Raw genomic sequence first — 24794 nt, 5'->3', positions numbered from 1 at the left:
ATGTCTTATACCTGTGCACACACAGGGGCCTCCAGGGACGCAGAATCAGGAATAACGTGTGCTGAACAAAGTGCATCCCAAATTCTATCACAGTTGGATTACCAGGTCTGTAGATATTTATAGAAATGTAACTGGAATATGTGCAGACTCCTCTACTATATACCTAGGACAATTAACCTTCATACTTGCTTGTTAATAGTTTTTATATTCCTTGGATTGTTTTTGATCAATAAGCCCCAGTATCTTGTCTTTTGCTTGTATTTCTTAAATGCTCCAAATTTAATCAATACTCACTCACCAAACCATGTTACAAAATATCTTATTTATTGAAAGACGTTATAACTTATTTTACACAATAAACACAAATCCTTCTGACCTTCTGTTTTAAAAGCAGGGCGTGTCGATTAGTTTCTCCTTGTGCTGGGATCGGCTCGGATTCACGCTTTGATAAAAATGCTATTGCAGTGGGTTTGATTCTACGAAAATATCTTTGATCCTTTGGTTTCAAACAACAACAGAGATGAATAACAATGTCATTACAGGTGTAGTAAAACGTTCATAGCTCATTATCTTTCCTTGTAGTCCATTATTTAACTTTAAATGTTTTTCGTCTTCCCAAATTATTTCCATTAGGTATCTGGTGGAGTGCGTTTATCATGACACCACACTCTATTCATTTCTGAAGGGTAAAACGAAGAAGTATCGTCACTGTATTTTTTGTTAGTGATGTAATAAGAGTCTAAAAATCACCTAGTATTTCGAACCACTGCTGAAAAACATTGACATGAATGGAAGAATTCACAATTCCACCTTTGACAAGGCAAGAGAGATCCCGTCTTCATCTTTTGTCTTGGAAAGGGCAGAAATGAAGGTGGGTTGCAGATGCACAGGAATGCATTGAAAGGCAGGTAGCTGGGTTGCAGCTCAGTTACTAGATAATCAGGAAGGTGATCCACCTTCAGAACCTACATTTACAACAAATAAACCAGCTCTTTAAAATTCCATTTCTTAATAGAACGTAACACAACATGCTTTTGCAGAAGTGCAGACCATTTCTTACAAAATCAGTTTAAAAATTAATAATCTGAATATGTTGCTGGTGCTAATAACTAAGATGCAAAGATGTTTATTTTAAAACCTTGTTTAGCTTTTCTTTAAGCAGGAACCTGTAACATTGCTTAGGACTTATAAGAGGCTGATGTAAAAATAGATTTTAAGTTACTTAAAATCCAGTGAAATGCATCCTTTACTCATATGATGTTTTTTGCAAAGTCTTTGATCAAAGAAAGTCAAGCAGTGCAGTGATTCAAGCAGCAGCAGGAACGAGTCTCTATCTGCGTCTCCTCCCCCCAGCTGTGCTGGTCCGGTGTGCTGGCGCCCCCTGCCTGTCGAAGCCGGGTCCCTGCAGGCTGTATCTCTGCAGCTCAGCACTCTGCTGCAGGATCCCTGTGAGAAGGAACTCTGCATTCACCACAGGGATAGAGGCCCCAAGAGCGGCTTTGCACTTGGCAGCGTCTTCCACACAGGAGATCACCACTGTCCTGTCCTGCAAAACAGCAACACACACACACAGTGATCACACAGTATTACCATTAACTTGGTCAAATTTGTCTCACATTGTCAATATCTATCTATAATAATGACAAATACATAATTTGTAGTTTTAGAAAGAATCCAATCTGATAATGTACAATACAGAAGAATAAAGTAAAACACAATTGATAAACTCAATACCAGGATGCCTGAAGGTTTAAATAGAAAGGAATAGTAGATTGTTACATCATTAACTTGTAACGGCGTCAAGCTCTGGGGTGCCAGATAGTAATAAATGTCCTATCAAATTATTTAACTTAACCACATTACCAGGACCAGAAAACCAGAAAACCCATTATCCTATTCAAGTCCTATATCAACCAGAGAAAAAGGGGACTAGTAATTAATTGAATGATCAAACAAGTTGCTTATGAGGTAAAATATATATATATATATTTAGATGGCTCCAGCTTTAAGTCCATTTACCCCAAAATAATGAAACCAAATTATAAACAAAATAAAAAACAAGTTTTACAGAACAAAGAAACAAAACATGTACAGAACAAAATATTAATTAACCAAACATAAAAATAACAGTTAATTGCTATGGTAGTAACAAACAGTACACAACAATGAAAAGCTTTTCATCCCTATTGGAAACCTGCTTTAAATACGGTCCTTCCAAGAGACAAACTAACTTTACCATCGTGTTACCAAAGACACCTCTTTAGTAATCAACACCAGTGGTTGCGGGAATATACCCTCACGAGCCAATTTACACTATTAAACTGCAAGCCGGGTTTCAATAGTCTCAGCAAACACACACACAACGCAATATACATACCCAACAATTAATCAACAAAGCAAAAGTTAATTAACAATTTACTAAAATAAAATACAGAAACAAAAAAAACAGTATACTAAAAAGCAATATTTATAATTATTTACTGGTCAAAACAAAATAAATAAATAGAAGAAAAATAATAAAGTACGGAAAATAACACACGAGTCTGTAACACACAAGGATTGGCGGTAATTCTATAGCAGTTCTGATAGACAGAGTAATGTTCATTTAATATGCTGCAAGTCAGTTATATTCGAATTATTTTCTCTTCCTTACAGCGACTGAATTGGATATTGAACCAGTCACAAAAATGTCAATTTCCCTTTAGCAATCGAAACAACGATGTGGGAATCCTTTCAATGACCTAAAACCAAACTCGCCAATTTCAAAGCTGTACGACCTGTTCCGCTGGAACAAACAGGTTAGTTAACCTTGTTTGTTCACCTGGCCTCCGGCACGTAGTTTGTTCCAAATACTTGGCAAGTAGTTTAGTCAACGTTTTCCTCATGCAGCCGCTGATAATATAGAAAACTTTTTCCTTTTCAAAATTGTTTCGTTCGAACACGCCATCAGTCACAGCACTCAGCTCCAAACTTCCTGATGACATCACACAATGCCTTCCATCCCAGACTGCATAGCAAACAGGAACCGCCAACCTCCATACAGCACCCGTAGTGACCTCCAGCAAGCCCTCTCAACAAGCTAATTGTTCAGCTTTTATACGCAAGTGGCTCTCTGTTAAACGTACAGTCTCGATATGTCATGTTTGCCACATTCTCCCCCCTTTAAAAAAACACAAGTCATTGTGTTTAAATCCTCATTGGTAAAACCAGCAAACTCTGACTCCTCATCCACATCATCATCCTTAAAGATTTCAAGCACCTTTTGACGAAGTTGGAAATCATGCTCTTCGGCTGTAGGATAAAAGGGTTTAACATCACAAACATGGATAGTCCTGACATCTTGTCCGGTGTCTTCTAAACAAACTAGATAACTCACTGGACCCCGTTTCTCAACAATGCGATAAGGGCCTTTCCAGCGAGGTGCTAGTTTGGAAGTAAACTTCTTGGAAGCATCAGAAAGAACATGATTACGCACCCACACTCTATCTTGGGACTTGTAACTAACAGTTCTCCGATGCTTATCATAATTCCTCTTCTGTCGCGCTTTAGCTTTGGCAACATTGCTTTGCACATGCTCCTTCAAATCATGAACCAGTTGTAGGGTGTCATAAGCAGGCATGTCAGGTGATATACCTGCTCCAGACAAGGCTTGATCGATAGGTCCCTTCAGTGATCTGCCTAAGTTGAGCTCTGCAGGAGAATAACCAGTAGTCTCCTGCTTAGATGAATTAATAGCATATCTGAACTCTGCTAAATAGCAATCCCATTTAGCATGTCGTTCCTGCACATAGGATGCCATCATAGACTTCAATATTCTGTTAATACGCTCAGAAAAATTCGTCTGTGGATGATATGCAGTTGTCTGTTTCTTTACTACATTCCACTGCTTACAAAGAGCAGACAACACTTCTGAGACAAACTGCGGACCCCGATCAGATAAAAGATAAGCAGGCGTACCCCAACGTGTAAATATGTCTTTTCTCAGACAGTTAGCAATGGTTACAGCTTTTGCCTGTCTTAATGGAAAAAGTTCAACCCAGCGGGTGTAATAGTCTACCACCACTAGCAATTGCGTATTGTTGTTGGAACTGTTAGGCAGGGGACCCATAAGGTCAACTCCAACCATTTCCCATGGTCGAGTGACTGTAATAGACTGTAATTTACCCACAGGGCGAGTATTTTCAGGTTTTACAGACTGACAAACTTGACAGTTGCGCACATAAGTAACAACATCTTTCCATATCCCTGGCCAATATGCTGTTTGCAGGATACGGTGCAGAGTTTTATACCGACCCATGTGCCCACTCATAGGATTACTATGATAGGCATGCAACACATCCGATCGTAAACTCTTTGGTACATAGAGTTGGTACTTTGTAGTATTGTACATTTTACTCACTCTATAAATCTTGTCCTCTAAAACAACATAGGCCTTTTCATTTTGTTCAGAGGTGGTATCATCTTCAATCTTTTCCAGAAGAGTTTGATAAATTCTCTGTACTTCCGGATCTTCTCTTTGCGCACTCCAAACATCATCATCTGTATAAGGAAATGGAGTATAACTTTGCCCAGCTGCTAGTTGTTCCACTTGTACTCCTAATAGAACTTTCTCAGTTGTCCCTAATGGAGCACGTGACAAAGCATCTGGGGCTTCATTCAGCTTACCCTTCCGAAACTCCACAGTAAAATCAAATTCTTGAAGGCGTAGAGCCCATCGAATGAGTCTAGAGTTAGGCTTTGTAGTATTAAAAACCCACAAAATAGCCGAGTGATCTGTAACCACTTTAAACGGTTTGCCTTCTAAATATTGTCGCCATTTCTCTAAAGACCACACAACTGCTAAGCATTCCTGCTCAGTGGTAGTATAATTCTTCTCCGGAGGAGTCAATGCTCGACTGGCATACGCTAACACCTCTTCTTGAGTAGGAGATAAGCGCTGCACCAATATAGCTCCCAAGCCAAAACCACTGGCGTCAGTATAGACCACTAAAGGCAACTCATTGTTTGGGTGACCAAGCACTGGTGGTGACATTAAATGTCCTTTCAGTTGTTCAAATGCTGACTGACATTCAGGAGACCACCTCCACTTCACACCTTTCTTCTTAAGAGTGTTCAAAGGCTCAGCAATGACAGAGAATCCAGGAACAAAGCGATGATACCAGCCTGCCATTCCTAAGAACCTTTGCAAGTCCCTTAAATTAGCTGGTACTGGATAATGCTGAATTGCTTCAGTCTTTGCAGGATCTGCATACACACCTGCTGTAGAAACAATATGTCCCAAAAATTTAATCTCAGTTTTGCAAAATTGACACTTCTTTAAATTAATAGTAAGGCCAGCCTCTTGAAGTTTATCAAAGACTGACCGGATATCCCTTAAATGCTGTTCTTTGTTTGCTGAGTAAATGATCACATCATCTAGATATACTAAGCAAACCTTACCACGCAAGTCTCCTAACACCAACTCCATTAAGCGTTGAAAAGATGCTGGAGCATTTTTAAGGCCAAAAGGCATGACCTTAAATTGATACAAGCCATAGTTTGTTACAAATGCTGTCAATGGTTTGCAAGTCTCATCCATTTGGACTTGCCAATAACCACTATTCAAGTCAATTGTAGAAAACACCTGTGAACCAGACAACGAAGTTAACATATCATTAATTGTAGGCATAGGATAAGCATCAGTTATTGTTTGAGCATTTAATTTACGATAATCTACACAAAATCTTTGGGAGCCATCTTTCTTAGGGACAAGTACTACAGGGGAACTCCATGGAGAATATGAAGGTTCAATTATTCCCTTATCTAGCATATCATCCAAATGCTCTTTCACCATTTGTTGCTTTCCTGCAGACATTGGATATGACCGTTGTTTGATTGCAGGACCTTCCCTAACATGGATCTTATGAGATAACACTGCAGTCTTTCCAAGTTTTGGGGTACAAACACCCAAATACACTTCCATCACATCAGCCATTTCTTTTTCACACTCAAATACAGTATCCATTCGAGACAAAGCCTCCTTCACATACAGTTTACGCTTTTCTTCCACAGACATTTCTGATTTTAACTCTACTGCAACTACTGGATTAATCTTGGTATACACAAAAGTATTAGTGGTAGATTCACATGTATGCCAAGTATTTAAATGTGCAAAACCTGGTTGAAAAGGGAATTTCTCTTTCTGCATAACATAGTAAAGGTTTTTTACATCTATCAACATTCCAGTTGACGTAATAAAATCTAAACCCAAAATTAGAGCAAAAGCCAACCCATTCCCAGACACCACTGCTACTGGCATTGCAACTGTTACTCCATGAAAATTAACTTCTAGATTAGCAGAACCTAATGGACAACTTGGGTCACCATTAGCTAAAAACAAAGTACCTCCTTTCCAAGGTTGCAACTTCTCATTGGACACACACATTTTTTTCCACAAATCCTCATGCAATAAAGTACACGAAGCACCAGTATCTAACAATCCCTTACCTTCCCACTGTCTAATGCCAACAGAAACTATCAATTGTTGCAAGACATTGGGTGGGATTTTCTTTCCTTCGTTTGATTTTCTAGTCTGTCCTTTAGGATTAATGACATCCGTCACCTCTTCTCCTTTTGCAGTTGTTACTACACCAACTTTAGGTTTGTAGCCTTCTTTTTTAAACAATGGGCACTGTTTTGGTAAATGTTCCTGTTTACACCTCCAACAAAGTACACTAGCCTTGCTCGCCACTGGGGTAACTTGCTGCCCTTTATATACCCTTTCTTTATTACCACCATAGGTCTGGCGCCCGTCAAACTCTGATTGAGCAGCCAGATCCTTCTCAATTTGTCTTCCTAACTGCACAAGCTCCTCTACTGTATTAACTCTACCTCTCAAATGACTAACATATTTAGGATTCATATTCTTTAACATGAGTTTTACAACCTCCGTCTCTTGAATTGAAGATTTCCACCTTCTACACAAAGCACGAAAACTATATGCATAATTCTGTACCGATTCTGTTGATCCCTGCACTCGAGTTTTCACTCGCTCCTCCAATTCATCTTCATAATCATCTGAAAGAAATGCAGACATAAACTTCTCCTTGAAATCTGCCCAACTAATAACTTGCTCTCTAGCAATCTCCCACCAATCACGGGCTATGCCATGTAAAACATTACTCACTGTAGCCAGTATTTCATAATCAGACATAGGACGCAGGGCAAGAAAATCACTACATTTGGCTAAATATTCCACAGGATCACTTTCATCATGCACTCTTCCAAAAGACGGAAAATTAATTTTAACAGGCAACTTAGCTGCTGTTACACCAGTTTCTCCTCTCACTTGTGCACTACTTTCCAATGACAAACCAACATCCCCTTTCTTATGGTTTGCTTCCAACACCCTCACACGTTTTGTTAAGATCTCAGAACACTCTTCCAATTGCTTCACTTCCTGTACTGTCCGACAAACCAACAAATCCCGTTCATCTGCCACACGATTCTCAAGCTTATTCTGCGTTTGCAAATTTAAAATCAGTTCCTTCACACCTTCTATGTTAGCCCTACATTCTTCCCTTAAATGCTTAATTACACCATTGACACTTTTAGTGACAGCATCAGACAACTCATTCACCGATGTTTCAATAACACATGGTATATATCGCTTTAAACCCTCAATGCTTTCAATAATAAACCCTTGCTCCTGTTTAAGATCAACCAATTCTTTTTCCATAGCTAGTTGTTTTCTTGAGTTTTCCTGCACAATGGTTTGCAATTCATTTACCATCTGTCTACTTATTTCCACTGATTGCGCCAACACCCGTATATCTAGATCTCCTGATCGTAAACCCAACGGTGTAGGCAATGGCCTTAAAGGAGGATATTCTTGAGGCGAACAAACACCCTCAGTTTCAAAATCTAGCAAGGACATATCAGCTGTAGGCATTAACTGATCATCACTCAATTCAAAAACATTAGCCATTTTTTCCACTCTAAAACAATCACCCAATTATCAACTCCAATTAATTATATCCCAATTAGTCCAGTACTAATTAGCTCTGTCCCATCTGTCTACTTATGTAACGGCGTCCCATCTGGGGTGCCACTTATGTAACGGCGTCAAGCTCTGGGGTGCCAGATAGTAATAAATGTCCTATCAAATTATTTAACTTAACCACATTACCAGGACCAGAAAACCAGAAAACCCATTATCCTATTCAAGTCCTATATCAACCAGAGAAAAAGGGGACTAGTAATTAATTGAATGATCAAACAAGTTGCTTATGAGGTAAAATATATATATATATATTTAGATGGCTCCAGCTTTAAGTCCATTTACCCCAAAATAATGAAACCAAATTATAAACAAAATAAAAAACAAGTTTTACAGAACAAAGAAACAAAACATGTACAGAACAAAATATTAATTAACCAAACATAAAAATAACAGTTAATTGCTATGGTAGTAACAAACAGTACACAACAATGAAAAGCTTTTCATCCCTATTGGAAACCTGCTTTAAATACGGTCCTTCCAAGAGACAAACTAACTTTACCATCGTGTTACCAAAGACACCTCTTTAGTAATCAACACCAGTGGTTGCGGGAATATACCCTCACGAGCCAATTTACACTATTAAACTGCAAGCCGGGTTTCAATAGTCTCAGCAAACACACACACAACGCAATATACATACCCAACAATTAATCAACAAAGCAAAAGTTAATTAACAATTTACTAAAATAAAATACAGAAACAAAAAAAACAGTATACTAAAAAGCAATATTTATAATTATTTACTGGTCAAAACAAAATAAATAAATAGAAGAAAAATAATAAAGTACGGAAAATAACACACGAGTCTGTAACACACAAGGATTGGCGGTAATTCTATAGCAGTTCTGATAGACAGAGTAATGTTCATTTAATATGCTGCAAGTCAGTTATATTCGAATTATTTTCTCTTCCTTACAGCGACTGAATTGGATATTGAACCAGTCACAAAAATGTCAATTTCCCTTTAGCAATCGAAACAACGATGTGGGAATCCTTTCAATGACCTAAAACCAAACTCGCCAATTTCAAAGCTGTACGACCTGTTCCGCTGGAACAAACAGGTTAGTTAACCTTGTTTGTTCACCTGGCCTCCGGCACGTAGTTTGTTCCAAATACTTGGCAAGTAGTTTAGTCAACGTTTTCCTCATGCAGCCGCTGATAATATAGAAAACTTTTTCCTTTTCAAAATTGTTTCGTTCGAACACGCCATCAGTCACAGCACTCAGCTCCAAACTTCCTGATGACATCACACAATGCCTTCCATCCCAGACTGCATAGCAAACAGGAACCGCCAACCTCCATACAGCACCCGTAGTGACCTCCAGCAAGCCCTCTCAACAAGCTAATTGTTCAGCTTTTATACGCAAGTGGCTCTCTGTTAAACGTACAGTCTCGATATGTCATGTTTGCCACAAACTATGTATTAAATTATATCATAAACACATTAATAGATTTAAATAGAAATAAGTGTTTAGTTACCTTGGCATCAAAAGCCTGTAAGTGTTTTCAAACACTGTCCCTTGACAAATAGTTAGGAAGTTGACTTTTGAGCAAAAACTTACATATACAAGCTCTCTGGGGCTCATCAGTGCAGTGTAACTGTACTCCAACTAATATATATATATATATATATATATATACACACACACAGTACACCCTCGCTATAATGCACTTCATTATAACGAACCTAGCCCCCAAATAATTTTTTTTAAAAAGATCATATAAAAACACACTATTTTGTCTTAGTAAAAAGTAACTGCATCCGAAACAAAAATAATTTTATTTTGCAACAAAGCTGGAAACTATATTGATCGTTTGAAAAAAGGAGTAACGCAGGCATCTCTCTGTCGTGAACAGAGAGGTTGTCAAAAAGCACTCTGTTTTTTGGCTTGTTCAGCAACCATGCGGCAAAGCAAAACTGATTAAATAAAAAACAACAACAAAAACACTTGGAGGATCTGATGAACTTCTCATGTCGGGCTGTTCCGGAATAAAAGCTCAGTTTGGTATTCTTGCATGTTGGATTAGAGTTCAGCTTTAATTCGGGATTTGTGTTTTTAATTCTTTAACGGATAGGATAAAGCAAAGGCAGAATACTGCATGCATGAGACGAACAGGTACATTAATTCTACTTTTCTTCATAATCTTAACTCATTAACTTACTCCAACAGTTTATCGTTCACTCCGATTGTCATTTCGCTATAACGAACCCCTCGATATAACGAACAAAAGGCTTGGACCCCAACAGGTTAGTTATAGCGAGGCTGTACTGCATAGATCTCATTTTAAAAAGGAAAACTGCTGTGTACCAAAAGGTGCAAAATCAAAAAGAAAAAGGTGGATGGAAAAAGCAGTGCTTTTTTTTAGGCTGAGACACACACAGATAAAAACATGCGCTCTCACCTTGAGACACACACAGATAGAAACATGCGCTCTCACCTTGAGACACACACAGATAAAAACATGCGCTCTCACCTTGTAGACTTTGGGCATCTTTGGCAGGTAACTGGCTCCACTGCACTGAATGATCTCCTTCATCTGCGCCGGTTCTGGCTTCACATTCGGAGTCACATGGACCTCGTAGCCCTGAAGAAACAACAGGTGAAGCGGAGTACTGCTGCCTGTTCAGCGATTCATCAGAGGAGCACGAGATTATCTCAGCTGTACTCTGCTCTCCTTTCAAGCAGGCTGACACGGCATCACTGGCGTTACTGTGGGCATTTGGCATTTTTAAGTTAACAAACCACTGGTTTATCCCAATAAGATGGAGAATGTGGAGCAATATTCGCGATGCACTAATTTGTATGCATGACAGAAAAGAATAAAACAAACAAACTAAAAAATGGCCTTTACAGTAGCCAGTGCACAGCTTAAGAAGTCACATTTTGGGTGTGATTTACTTGTAAAGCTACAGGTGGCAAAGCCATGGTCAGTGTGACAAATTAGCTGTCCTTTCTAAATACAGCCAACAAAACATGCAACATCAGAATCAGTTGTTAAGGTCAGACTGACTAGCAACTCATCAACCAATGCTTTTTTCTAACCCCTTGTGGATCTTGCTGAGGTTAATTCAGTAACACCCCCAGTCTTAAAGGGGATTCCTATTACCTCCAGCAGGGACTGCCTCCTTGCTTTGATCAGGGAGTCCGCCAGACTGAAGCTGAAGTTCTTCTCCTGTTCCACGTCCTTTACCAGGAAGGCATTGGGAGACAGGAAGCAGCCGTTCTTCCCACACTGCATTGCAACAAGAGACACACACTGAATCTCCCCCACCACATCACTCCAAGTGCAGCGGCAGCCAACACTGCAGTAAAATACTGTACTGGTTTTAAAATTAAAAAAAATAATAATAATAATGTTGATAACTTTTACAGGATATAAGTTTGGAATGCAAGCTTTCAGGAGTGCAGGGGTCTCTGCTTGTGTTTTATATGTTTGTCCAAAACGTTATAAGGCAATCAGACTTTTTAGTTGTTTGATACATTTCTTTTAGTATTTCCAAGTTCATTCATTTTCGAACACAGATCACTAAAACAGCCTCACCTTCTCAAGCCACTCTGGGGTGACGATGGGGATGCCCCTGGCCACGGCGCACAGGAACTTGACGGTTCTGCGCACGCGGTCTGTGATCAGGTGAGTGCAGTCGTGCCCAGACTCTGCCATCTCTCCACCCAGCCGCTCAATCACCTCCAGCCCGCAGTCATCGATCACCCCGGTGAACTGGATCTGCGTCGGGGGAGAGGAGAGGAACACGCGGGGGCTCAGGAACAGTGCAGCCTTGCCAGCGTGGTGTGTAAACTGGACAGTGTTTGGCTACTGCGCTGGTTCATTTTGTATTATTTTTTTTAAACTGTAATAGGTCTTTCAGAAGTTTAGCTTGGCTCTTTGATAAAGACGATAAAGTCATTACTTCAAGTTCCACATTTGTGTAATCAATGTGTTATAAATAGAAGTAATATTTGTATTCTGAGCAGGGTGTCGGACAAGTCACTAGTCCTGCACTCAGTCCATCTACCTTGCTGAGATGTGTATCAGAAATATGATTTACAGCTGTGGCCAAAAGTTTTGCATGACCCTATAGTTTAAACACATTATTGCTTCATAAAATTGGAATGGAACCTGCTGAATAATGTTACGTTCACAAATTGAACTACATAACGCTTTGTAGTTTTCCATATACTTAAAACAAAAAAAATGACAGCAATTGAAAAAAATGGACATTTGCGAAATATAACATGAAATACTACTGTATATGGCTTCCGGTAGACTTTTTGCAATATATGTGTGTGTGTTGGTGGAAGCTTGTCCACACACCTTGGGCACCGAGCTGCTCCCTGTCAGACGGGGGCTCACCCCAGTGATGGAGGCTCGGCTCACCGATCGCCTGGGGGTCTTGAAGTCGGGAGGCGTGTCCTGGGACCCCGTGACGAGGCTCTGTGGGCGTCGCTTTCGGGTCGAGGAGGCGGAGCCAGTGGAACCCTGAGGGGAGGGAGTCCTAGGAACCTCCTGATACAAAGTGAAACACCTCAAAACATTAACACCGGGCTTATCAATACCATACTGCTTTTTATTAGTTTGATCTTTCTACTTATCTTCTGACTTTCTTTTGCTTGTCCTGTACAGTGCTCGGAGATCCTTTTCGTATATGAAAGGCGCTATCTTATTCGTATGATTCTGTATGACACACACATCCACAATGTTTAGAATTCACATCCTAGCCTTGTATTTAATGCATTATGCATTGTTCCTCACTATGTTGTAAAGTGCTTTGTGATGATGGTCCACTATGAAAGGTGCTATATAAAATAAATATTGATTGATTTGATTAATTAACGTCAGTAACAATCATTCCCTCGCCGGGCTGTAGTTACAAAATGTGACCTATCAGTTAAAGCAAAAAAAATTAAATCACTACGTCTTTCATCTGCACTATGAACATATAAAAATGTTAGTGTGGCACACATTCATACATGCAAGCATATTCTGATACTCTCAGTGCTTCTCTAATTATTAGAGCAGAATCCTGTTCGATTTCTTTATTCAGCTAAACCGAAGCGTTCTCCAGTGCCAGTCCAGTGGCTAAATTCCAATAGTGGTGTTATTTTGTTGATCCCAAACAGTGCTATCGCACACAGGCTCTGCTGTTAACTTGTTACTATTTAAACTTGGGTGAGAAAGTCTTGAGAAATAAAGGAAAATAGATGTGTGTGTACTGATAGTCAAACCCTCGCTTCTCCAGACTTACCTGCTTTCTTCCTCTCTTGTCCCCCTGTTCTTCAGAGTTGGCGCTGGCATTGCTTTCAGTGTCCTCCCTGTCCTCTTCCACTTCTCTCTGGGAGGCTGTCGACTTCCCTCTCCTGCATCCCTTCCCCTTAAGGCTGCTGTCCATCTCTATCTCCGAGGGTCCTGCATCCTGACCCTGGGGCTCAGTCTTTGCCTGCCTGCCTCTCCTTCTCCCTTTCTCTGGGACTCTTGGCTCTGCCTCAGTCTGCAGCTGGGGCTCTTCTGACGTGGCTGTCTTCCCTGTAGCTGTATCTTCCTTGCTCCCTGCTGCCTCTTCGCTACTGTCCTTCGACCTCGTCCGACTGACCCTGCCACCCTTCCCTTTGACTGAAGGTACTTTGAAGTTTTCCCCCTCTGAGGCTGGCTGGAGCTGCTCCTCCTCCTCCTCTTCATTTCCCGCTGTCCTGGTTTGCCTCCGTCCACCTCTTCCCCTGGCTTTAGGCTCTGCTATGGTCTTGCTTTCCTCTGGCTTCTTTTTGCCTTTTCCTCGCTGTTCGTTTGCCTCTAGCTGAATGGATCCAGCCTGCCTCCTGCCTCTTGGCACGGGTATCTGCTCCACCTCCCCTACACTGGCCTCTGAGTCGGTCTTTGCTTGCTTCCTGGCTCGTTTGCCTTTTCCCACTGGCACCTCTTCACTAGCCTCTTGCTCATTTGGCTCCATCTGAACTTCCGGTACCTCTGTTTGGCTGACCTTAAAAGCTTCTTCACTACCTGCCTCCAATGAAAAACTATCAGACAAACTGGCTTGCTTCTTGCCTCTTACTTCAGGCACTTCTCCAGCTGCATCTTGCTCACTTGCTCCTAATCTGACCCGATTCCTTCCTCTCGCCTCGAATTGCTCAAGCTCTGAAGCTGCTTCTTTGCTTCCCTCGGGAAGAACAGACTTTGCTTGTTTTTGGCCTCTCGCCTTCGGGACTTCTTCCTGACTGACCGATGCTGTTTCTTCGCTCGTCTCCAGCAGGAGAGGGTCTGACTTTGACGCCAGCTTCCTCTTGCCTCCCCTCCCCTTAGGTTTTTTTTCAGCTTCCAGAGTCTTTTTTTGCTCTCTTGGCTCTGGCTGAATATACCCAGAATCAGCCTGCCTCGTGCCTCTCGCATTGGCGGCCTCTTCTTCACTTGCCTCCAGAACCAGGACGGGGTCAGACTTTGAAAGAAGCCTCCTCCGGCTACTTCCCCGTCCTTTAACTTCAGAACTCTTCTCCTCCGTTAATTCCCTTTCACTTTGCCTCGAATCCCCTTCTGATGGCTGCTGCTGTTCTGCTGGATGCAAGATCTCTACAGCATCAACATCTCCTCCATCCTCAGCTGTCCGCCTTCGCTTCAGACCAACATGCTCCTTTTCTTCCACCACATTTTCTTCCTCCTCTTTATTCTTTTCCTCCTCCCTAGCTGTTGTCACCCCCCTCTTTTTCCTGAGCCCCCCGACTCTTCCGGCTGCCAGTGATGCTTCTGGTGTCTCCAAAGCTGTAGATGTTCTCGCGGCTCTTCCACTTCTCCTCACAGGAGTCACCTGTGCTTCTGAGGTCAGCCCTTTCATGGATTTCCTCAGGAAGATTGGGGCCATCTTGGGTTCCTTCGTTCCCTGAGGTTCCTCATTTTCTTTCCTTTGTTGATTCTCCAAGCCGTGGTCTTCCATAGCAAGAACAAGGTCTCTCCCAGCTCCAGATGCAGAAGCAGCAGCTTTTGATGCAGCCTTGGCTCTGCCTCCATCACTCGGAGTGTGCTGTTTGGTTACCCTCGACTTCCGTCTGCTACTCAAACCCCCTGGAGTGGTACCGGCTTCCCCCTCCTCTTCATCGTGTTTCTCTCCATCCTCCTGTTCACTCTTGCTTCCAGATGCTTCAACACTACCACTGAGATGCTCTTCTCTTCCTGGTCCGGTTTCCTCTACAGTCGCTACCTGCTCTGTGCTCTCTATTAACGTCTCACTAGCACCTTCCATGCCTTCTTCACAGCTGGGTCCGTCTCCTCCATCACTCCTGCCACCTACCGCTGGCTGCTCCACATTTTCTCCTGAAGCCACGTTACTTTCTCCTTCTGGCTGTTCTTTTCCTGCCTCAGTCTCTTTTCCCTTCTGACGTCTGCCGAGTCGGAGTCTACCTCCTCTCCTTGCTGCCCCTTTACTTCTGCCTTCGTCTTCGACCGAGAGGTTTGATCCCGAATCTCCTGCAGCCTGGCCGACAACTGAAGGATGCTCCTTCTGCTCCGCTCCATCAGTCCTTCCCTCCTTGCCTTTATTCCCTCTTCTACCACCTTGACTTGATATTTCCTCTGGAGTTTTTCCCACAGCCATTGTGTCTTTGGTCAGAGGCACTGGGCCTGTGGAAGCCACAGGGCAGGCATCATCATTCCTTGCATGTTTCTTCTCTTGCTCATTACTGCAGGCCTCTCCATCGGTCAGATACGTCTGGAAGCTGATGGACTGCGTGCTGGCGTCCGGGCAAACGGATGGTTCCTCCGACTCCCGAGTAGTTGTACCGGCAGAACTACTTGTGTCATCACTAATCTTAGCACTGGAGACTGTTGTGGGACCCCTACTGTGTCCCTGGGCTCTGATGGGCACTGTATCCTGCATGGATTCCTCCACAGACTCCATCTCAGGCCGTGAGCCGAGCTGCGTCTGGGAGGTTTCGCTAGTGAACTGCACGGCTTCAACTGCGGCGTCTTCACTTGTCAGAGACTCAGCCTGGCTCTCAAGCCTGAATCCTAAGGGTTGTGTGTCTGCACCAGCTGCTTCCGAGTCTACGGGCTGAGTTTCTGCAGCTGCTGTTTCCATCTCGTATCGGGGGACGGATTGTGCCTGCCTGGATTCACAAGGCTGGTGGTGTGAAAGAACAGGTTGGGTATCGTTATGTTCTTGGGTCTCAAACTCAATGAGCTGAGTCTCTGCAGTAGTGAAGGAAGGCGTGCTGCGGCTTTCACGCTGGATGTGTGCATCTTCAGCAGCCTCTGTGTCATCAAAGAGGTCAAAAAGCATGGGCTGAGTCTCTGCATCATGATGAGCAGCAGCATTGCTAGCGCAGGTTGGTTTCAGGTCGGTTGTGGGTTTGGATGCCTCAGACAGGACGCAGTTGAAGTCTAGGGTTGCCTCTTCCTGCTCTGCACTCCAGGCTGACTCCACAGCATTCGCAGTCTGTGCTAGGCGCTGCGTGTCCGCCTCACGCGTGACCTCCTGGGTCGGTTCTGTCTCTGTGCCCTCAGACAGGGCCAGTCGGAGACCGCCACTTTGGGTCGCCCGTGCCTCAGTTCCCAGGTCGAAACTGTAGGCTTGTGTGGGCTCTTCCTCTGTCTCTTTGGATTGGTCCAACCCGCACTCATACTGCTGGGTAGCTTCTAAGGCAGGGTCAACCGAGTCGCTGCTATCGGCATCGGTGCAGAAAGACTGAGTCTCAGCGACAACAATATCTTCCTCATCACTCTGCTCCATGGGGTGTTCAAGAGGCCTCGGAGCACCTGCAACAACATGTGCAAGGCTACTGGTAGTCAATTTGCTTTGCTGATCCTCACGTGAGATGGGGAGGGTTAAATAAAATGCAAATCAAATATAAAAAGTATTAAATATAAGTATTCTGTTTACACATTTCAGATTGACCAGAATGATACATAAATTAATCCTAAACTCACTGTACCTGATATAGAGGGCAGGCTTCTTCTGCTAAAATCAGATGCAAATGGCTCTGTAAGAAAATCAAGGAGATCAAAATAATTAATAAAAAGCAATCCAGTTTACCTGGCCATCACAAACTGTTCTCTAAAGCTGAGGGAACACAAAGACACTTTGTGGCTTGGAACTTGGTTTCAGGAGACGAGGTTTCAGGCCACTGCATGGCACACCAGGGAGACTTGGGGTTTGATACGGCAAAGTTGACTCAAACTAGGTCTCCTGGAACCAGGTTTCAATTAACTGGTCTTGAAAAGGTGTCTGTGTTCCCTCAGCTTAACATGCACATGGCAAAGACCAATTTCAGCCACACTTACGTTTGAAGGCCCCCTGATCTCCCCCATTGATAGGCTGGAAGATGAATGCCTGTGTAGCCTCTTCATCAAGCCTGGATGTGTCTGCTGCTGCGCCAGCTGTGGAAACAGAGAACAGACTCAGAAACCAGCCCGGAAACAATAGGATTTGTTGTTGGGACATTACAATCGCCTGTGAGATACTGTGTATTGATAGATGGACGCAGTTCCTCACTATCTACCCTCACAAACACGTTTCTTTGTTTAAAATAAATAACTCGACATGTATTACCAAATTACAATGATTCATCATTCAAAAACGATTTGGAAGACTACAAGTAGCTACTCATGCAGTGCTTTTGACCATGACACATGGTTACCAGACAGCGAGCTGTTTGTGTGAATCAATGATACAGTCTTTCTTTTTCATTAAACACTGAAGCCAGTTGTAATCCTATGTAGGCTAATCCTGTACCATATTTTTAACGCTGTACCACAACAGGCTATTCATTGTAGTGCCTTTTAAAGTATTACTCATCAGGCAGCATTATTACATTACAAAGATACTGTGTCCAAAAATACTGCAGTTTACTCTTGTAATACATAAATAACACTACGCGTTTGTTGAGAATACGGATTGTAAAACAAAGTTGGATAAATAAATTGATCACATATTTAAGGTTTGCCACTGTAATATTCAGTTTTGTTTTAATTAAAATTTATGTTCAATAAAAGTTTCTGCAATCCAAATGCAAGCATGCCAGCAACACAAATCAACTTTAAAAATGTAACTTGTTCTTAAATAAAACTAGGTAGCTGGGTTGAGTTACAAATGAAAAGAGGGATAATGCTGTTCGGGTCTTTTAAATAAATACCGGAAAAGTGATTTTACTTGCTTATCCAATCTGGGATTTAAGCCTGTACAGACTTAAAAATGTGGTGCTTTAAACTGGGCATCTTAAACAACTCCTAAAAAGTCTCATGCATTTTACCATTTGTGGCTGTGAGTTCCTTTTCTCTTACTAATTTAAATTAATTGCACGTGTGACCTATTCAAAGTCATCTTGATTAGACTATCACTAATTTGCCTATTTTTACAATTTTGATTTCATATGCATAACAAATCAAACCAACAGAATCAATGGGGTGTTCTAATACATTTATACACCACTGTAAACTGCTAGAATAAGAGGGGCAGAACTCTGCAGGGGGTTGAGAGACAGCTTGGCTCTGTGATCATGGGGATTAGGGAGAGTTTAACGTCCAGATTCTTAGCCATTTCTTAGTAACCAGTTGTCTCTGAATATGTGCACATGACCGTGTGTTTTTCTGTGACTGTTTGCACCTTTCACAATGAGCCATGTATGCGTTTTAATACAGCTGTAATAAACCTTATGTTTTTGTAATACATTTTACATCGCTTCAGTAATATTTTAACTTCTTCCCAGGTTACCAAAAAGGATACAAAAAAGGTTATGTTAATAAAGATGCGATATACAAATGCAGTTAAATAACTATTTCTCTCTGTTAGCCTGCATTCTCATTCTTTGAAATAGTAGTTTTATATGTTTTTCTTTGAGTAAACGAACACACACACACACACACACACATACACACACACACACACATTCTCTTACCTTCAGCTTCTGAATCATTGTCCTGCTTCATGAGATCCAGTCCTGTTTTGCCGGCTTTAGGTGCCAGATTCTCTTCCTCCACGTCTGTGTCACTGCCATCATGGAGACTGGTGGCATCCTTTTCCGGTGGCGAGCTTGGCTTCCCAGTCTTTCCTTCTTCAATCTCTGCAGTCGCGTCAGCCTTAGACAAATCCGCTTCGTCTTCCACGCCAGTGTCACTGTCCGATTGGATCATGCTCTGCAGGCCAGGGGCACTTGTGGTCGAGGTTGAGGGTGCTTGTTGTTCAGCCAAGGTGACGACATCTAACCCTGCCTTGGTTGCAGAACTGAAAGACTTGACTTCATCTTCTTCTTCAACATCTGTGTCACTGTCCAGATGAAAAGCGGTCACCTCCGCAGGAGCAATTGGAGTGGTGGATGCTTGTTGCCCTGTTGATGCGTCAACATCTAACCCAGCCTTGGTTGCAGAGCTGCAGGACTCATCCACTGGCTGCTCTTCAACATCATCTTCATCCACATCAGTGTCGCTGTCTAGATGAAACACATTTAGAGTGACAGGGCCAGGAGCAGCTGTGGCTGTGGATGATCGCTCCTTACTTGAGGCGTCAACATCACACCCTTCCCTGGAGTTGTAAGAGTCTTCAACAGGTTGCTCCTTTTCTCCTTCGTCCGCATCGGTGTCACTGTCCACATGAAAGGCGTTCAGCATTGTAGGACCAGCACCAGATTGAGGTTGCTGTTCAGACATGGAGTCAGCATTTAAGGCAGCTTTGACTGCAGAGGTGGAGGGCTCACCCACAGGCTGCTCATCCTCTTCCTGTTCAACATCAGTGTCACTGTCCAGATGAAACGCATCCAGTTCTACAGGAGCAGAAGGAACTGCAGATTCTCGTAGTTCTGGTACCTCCACTTGGTTTCCACTTCCAGCAGCAGCAGCAGAGTCAGTTTTCTCCTTATCTTGCTTTTCCTCTTCCTCCTCCTCCTCAATATCAGTATCACTGTCCAGCTGGAAGACAGCCAGCGCTTTCTCTCCTTTGCTGTTCTCTGATCTGCTACCCTCACCCTGCCTCCCCTCTAGTTCTTCAGAGTCTGTATCATTCTTCTCGTTGCTCCCCACGGTTTCATCTCCGGGTGCCCTCCCCACCGCCTGCACTCCCTTCTCTTCCGATCTCTGAATGTACCCGGAGTGCTCGGACACTGGTTGGTCCTTGATCCTGGTCCACGCAGCCTTCTCTTCCTGACCCTTCGTCCCGTTAAGTTGTTCTGCGCCCGAGCCGCTGTCCTGCGGCCCCTCGCTGGCTGACCTCTCCCTCCTGGTTTTACCTGCTGCTGGCCTCCTCTGTTCCGCTGGCCTTTTGGTTTTTAATTTTGATTTGCTGTGGCCTTTCTGAGCAGCCAGGTCTTCACTATCTGTGTCGCTGCTTACCAGTAAAGGCATTGGCTTGACCCCTTTGCTCCTGGTTGTGGATTGACCCTTTGAGGCTTGTACATTGGGACTGGTACCTGGGGTAATGGAGCTTTCATCTTCACTGTGAATATAAATAATAATAACTATTAAAAATAGCACATAAAGGTGTGTAATTTTAGATAATCATCCATTTATCCGTCTGATAAATGTACTGTTAATAATGAACATTTTTACCGTTGGTTCATAATTAAAGAAATAGTTAAACAATTTTGTATTTAAACCCTTTGGGTGTTGTGACAGAGTGAATGAATTCTGGTCAACAATCTCCCTCCTGTAAGGGCGCTGTATAACTGTATATGAATATACCTTTCAGGGATGACAGTGGCCCCTGGAGAGAGGAATGTGGAGTTTATGGGGCCAGGACCTGCTGAGAAGAGAAAAGAGAGAGATTAACAAACGTGAAACATTCACCCCACATTTCTAACACCCTCATTGCAAAGCCTGTTTCATCACCTTCCAAACTGTGCTAGCTCTCAATAAAAACACAATCCTCTCATTACAAACGGAACATCCAATTTGTCAAGCACTCTACTGAATCTTGCTTCCGTTATTATTGTGTTCAATATGTAAATCAGATTGACATTCTAGCACAGACTTGGGTTTAGAGCTATCTTGGTAAAACAAGGAGAATGCTTTCTCGTGCGTTATTTAAGCAATAACTGCAATATCAGAGATGAAGTCAAGGATTTTATGTTGGCGAGGGAACACTAGATGAGTCCTGCAGTCATAGCTATTATGATCTTTCAGCAGGATTCATAAATATTACTGTAGATATATAATGTTAATCTACAAAAGCGTTCTCCTTAAAACTGATGGCCAGCTGGCGGAGTTTCAAGAGGCAAATAATGTCAAAACAGATCAGCTGCGTCAGCTTGTACCTTTGATTTAACCACCAGCATCCTGAACTACTAAACTCGCAACAGAAATCCTAAAAGAAACTTCATCAATTCAATAACAAACGTTTCAACTGGAAGTCTTTTCAACGTCTTCAGTCTTTACTGCCTTGAATACAGTGAACAGGACTTCTAGTGTCACTGAATTTATCAAGTTTCTTTTTTTAACAGTCAGCAGAAAAGGCCCTTTTTTTTTATAAATCTGTAGTTATTTTCAAGTATAACCGTCCTCTATGTTCATCTGCCTTTCCATTCACTACTCCCCTCTTCCGGGGTACGTACCCGAAGTGTCAGTGAGTTTCCTCTCCCCCTCCTCTTCCTCAGAGTCCACGACGAGGGGTGTTGCGAATCCCCTCTTTGACGGGGCAGGCGTTTCCTCCAGTGCCAGTGAGCGGGTCTCCACATGGGCTTGAGTATCCGGCAGCATGAGAGAATCATCATCATCATCATCATCGCCCGAGTCAACCATTCTGATCCCGCCTCCTCTTCCTCCATTGTTTCCCTCTTCAGCTTTCTGATTGGCTGGTCGTTCCATAGCTGGGTCCATCCCCTGCAACTTTGCGCTGCCGTTGGCTGTCCTTTCGATTAGCCTGCAAAAGTTTAAACTTTGTAAATGATCTAGGAAAATAAAAACTACATTGTGAAAAGAAATAAACGTCAAAACAAAAATGTCCTGTTTTATAGGGATCTTGCATTTATCATTTCAAGTTTTTCTTAAGTTTCAATTTAGGATTTATATCATTGCGTACTTTAGTAGTGTATGTGGGGGAAAAAAAAAAAAAATAGAACAAGAAGTATTTTCCAAGGGGGAAAGGTGAATGGTACCTGTGACAGAACAGTCAAATGGGTATTAGAAACATATTTGCATCACTGATATAGCTGGAAGTTAAAACCCAAGTGGTAGTGAAAGAGTTTACACAATGAAACCCAATTAAGAAAAATCATAGACTACAGCTGGGACCAAAAACAAAGCAGCCCCAGGAACATGTAATGGGAAACAGCGACAAGGGCTGAAAAGGTAAAAACTAAGCCTTACCCTTCAGACGCCTTTGGAGGTACAGTTGTTTCCACCGGGTCTGATCCAACATTCTTAGTGGAGGGCGTCTTGAACTCAGAAGCTGGCCCTGCTTCTTTCTTCCTGACAGAGACAGCGGTTTGATTGGCTGTCCTAAGATAGCATGCCGTTTGATTGGCTGTCTCACTGGCCCGCCCCGGAGGCAGGATGAAGTACTGGCAGGGCAGGTCTGCGAAGACGAGGAGCTCCGCGTCCTGCAGGTCGTATCGCACCCGAGGCTTCAGCTGCGTGCGGCCCTTGCGCGTCCCGTTGAGGCTGCCGCAGTCCCACAGCAGGTGGGAGCCCCTCTCGATCTCGATGACAGCGTGGCGCTTCGATACGGACCCCGCGAGGAGGGCCACCGCGCACGACTCCTCACGCCCCACCGTGTTCTCCCCCGCAAACAACTGGAAATCTGCAGGAGAAGGGAAAGGATAAACAATCAAAGCCTTTTAATGACTGCAGCTAACACAATAACCGATTTTAAGTTTGATTCACAGGTATTAAGGCTCGCTATAGCTGGAAGCCGATTGGCTGATGATACTGAATCGTTTCCTAATAAATCCATAACTCTTACTTACTGTGCATTGTGCAGTTTTGAAAGAAACACATGTTACAGTAAACTTGTATTTTAATTTAAAAAATGGTCTTAAATAAACTCTCTGGCTTTGATATTCAAATCCCGGCTCAGCCACTCACTCACTGCGTGTGACTCTGAGCAAGTCACTTATACTCCTTGAGCTCCATCCTTCAGAGGATACGTAAAAACCGAGGTCCTATTGTAAGTGACTCTGCAGCAGCAGTTGTTGATGCATAGTTCACCTCCTACTCTGTAAGTCGCTTTGGATACAAGCGTCTGCTAAATAATAATAATGCAATATGGCCAGGCACTGCTCCTTACCTGTCTCCTTGCAGTGTGCGTTGCTGAAGAGTCGCAGTCTGCCCATTGGCAGCTTCTGGCTCCCCTCGCTGGCTGAATCCTCTTTCACCCCCTGCTCCTCCTCTTCAGCACTGAGAGGCTCTTCCAACAGCTGTGTCTGATCCATGGCTGTGCTGCCTGAAAATTAACAAATAATATTACTACCAAAGGAACACGGTTTGCAGTGTGTCAAGCAGAGGAACACTTGAAATATACTGTGGTATAAAAAAATTAACAGTATTAGGTTAGCTCAATGAAATACAAGGAGAAACTAAAAACTATTTGAATTGATTTTTCTCTATGGTAGTTTACAGACAATGTGTGCCTATTGAACTGTTTATTGTCAATGTTATCAATCTGTCAAGCTATTCAGAAGGTAAGTTTCAGGGTTGTATATAACCAAGTATTCATCACACTAATGAGTTTCAGGTTTCAGAAAAAGCTTGAGAACTTATTAACCTATGATATGCTGCATAAAACTATGGTTATTAAAGAGTGTAGCTGTTTGAATATGTTTTGTTGCCAATATACAGCACACACCTTTCTAGAGTAACTCCGGAGTCTGTTTATAATTTTATTGAATGTACAATTTTGCTCTAGGTTCATAGGGCAGGTTGTGATATTTCTATTTTTAACCCACATTCAATGCATGAAAGGACTACGTTTTGAGGTTTAACGTTATCCATCGTTACAGCCCTCGTGCTGGTCACAAATGCATCAGATTCGTAAACTGTTTAAAAGTGGCAACCTGTGGAGATCTGCTAACTGGATATTACAGAAAGGGTACAGTTAACTAGGAGGCAGGCTTTAGCATGGGGGTGTCTGCGCCTTGGCTCACCAATGTGCGAATTATTTACCAATGCAGTAATTCCTGTATACTATTATTATTATTATTATTATTATTATTATGGTTTACTTAACTAGGATTATCTGTATGTTTTAACACGTTGGAAAATGTAATTGCCGATAAGAATTTGAATGCTTCCTACATGAAAACTGAGTGGATATAATTTTCCCTTACGTCAGATTTCAAATTCGACCTGGCATTTTCACTTAAAATGTATTTTAACTCGTTGAAATAACTTAAATCAAATACGCCCGCTGTATCACCTCGCTTTCTTATAATAAATGTACTGACTCGGAACTAAACAAACACAACAAAACGCATCTTTTGAAACGCAATCACGTAGATAACTGCCTGTATTCAAAATAAACTGCTAATTAATGATAACTTAATTAAACTATAGCTACGCATTTACTACCTGAGGTAATTGTATGCAGTTTCTGGTAACAATACAAGCGTTTTCATCTGATACAAAACTAACACGCACGTTTACTTATTTTATCAACAGCATCACCTCACCTCTCTGCGTGCGTCTGCAAAGCAATTCTCCGGTACGTCACGGAGCTTCCTGTAAAAGTCACGCCCATCTCACGGAATGGCTCCCCAGTATTGGGTATCGTAGCTATCAATCATCTGCTTTCTATTCGCGATTGGGTAATCTAATGTCAATCAGGAATAATCTTTCTCTGATTCGACAGAGG

General features: G+C 42.4%; 1 protein-coding gene across 6 annotated transcripts; it reads right to left on the bottom strand.

Annotated features, from left to right (window-relative positions):
• Window positions 1-303: 303 nt before the first annotated feature.
• LOC117433578 (mediator of DNA damage checkpoint protein 1-like) lies at window positions 304-24713 on the bottom strand. Of its 6 annotated transcripts, none has more exons than XM_059010807.1 (14): window positions 24613-24704; window positions 23232-23387; window positions 22313-22745; window positions 21559-21866; window positions 20690-20750; window positions 18916-20444; window positions 17303-17398; window positions 16954-17001; window positions 13287-16777; window positions 12356-12547; window positions 11585-11767; window positions 11150-11275; window positions 10517-10627; window positions 304-1546 (listed from the first exon to the last, which is right to left on the bottom strand). In XM_059010807.1, exons 2-14 carry the CDS (start codon window positions 23374-23376, stop codon window positions 1331-1333), a joined length of 6939 nt encoding a protein of 2312 aa, XP_058866790.1. In that variant the 5' UTR covers window positions 23377-23387; window positions 24613-24704; the 3' UTR covers window positions 304-1330. The 6 variants fall into 6 exon arrangements, with proteins under 6 accessions (XP_058866790.1, XP_058866793.1, XP_058866791.1 ...); XM_059010810.1 differs by having other exon boundaries at window positions 20690-20747; XM_059010808.1 differs by having other exon boundaries at window positions 24581-24620.
• Window positions 24714-24794: the final 81 nt, after the last annotated feature.

This window comes from Acipenser ruthenus, chromosome 41 (assembly GCF_902713425.1).
Source record: "Acipenser ruthenus chromosome 41, fAciRut3.2 maternal haplotype, whole genome shotgun sequence".
In the NCBI taxonomy this organism is placed as follows: domain Eukaryota; kingdom Metazoa; phylum Chordata; class Actinopteri; order Acipenseriformes; family Acipenseridae; genus Acipenser; species Acipenser ruthenus.
Note: the sequence above shows the minus strand (reverse complement) of the source record. Positions and strands in the feature narration are given on the sequence as shown.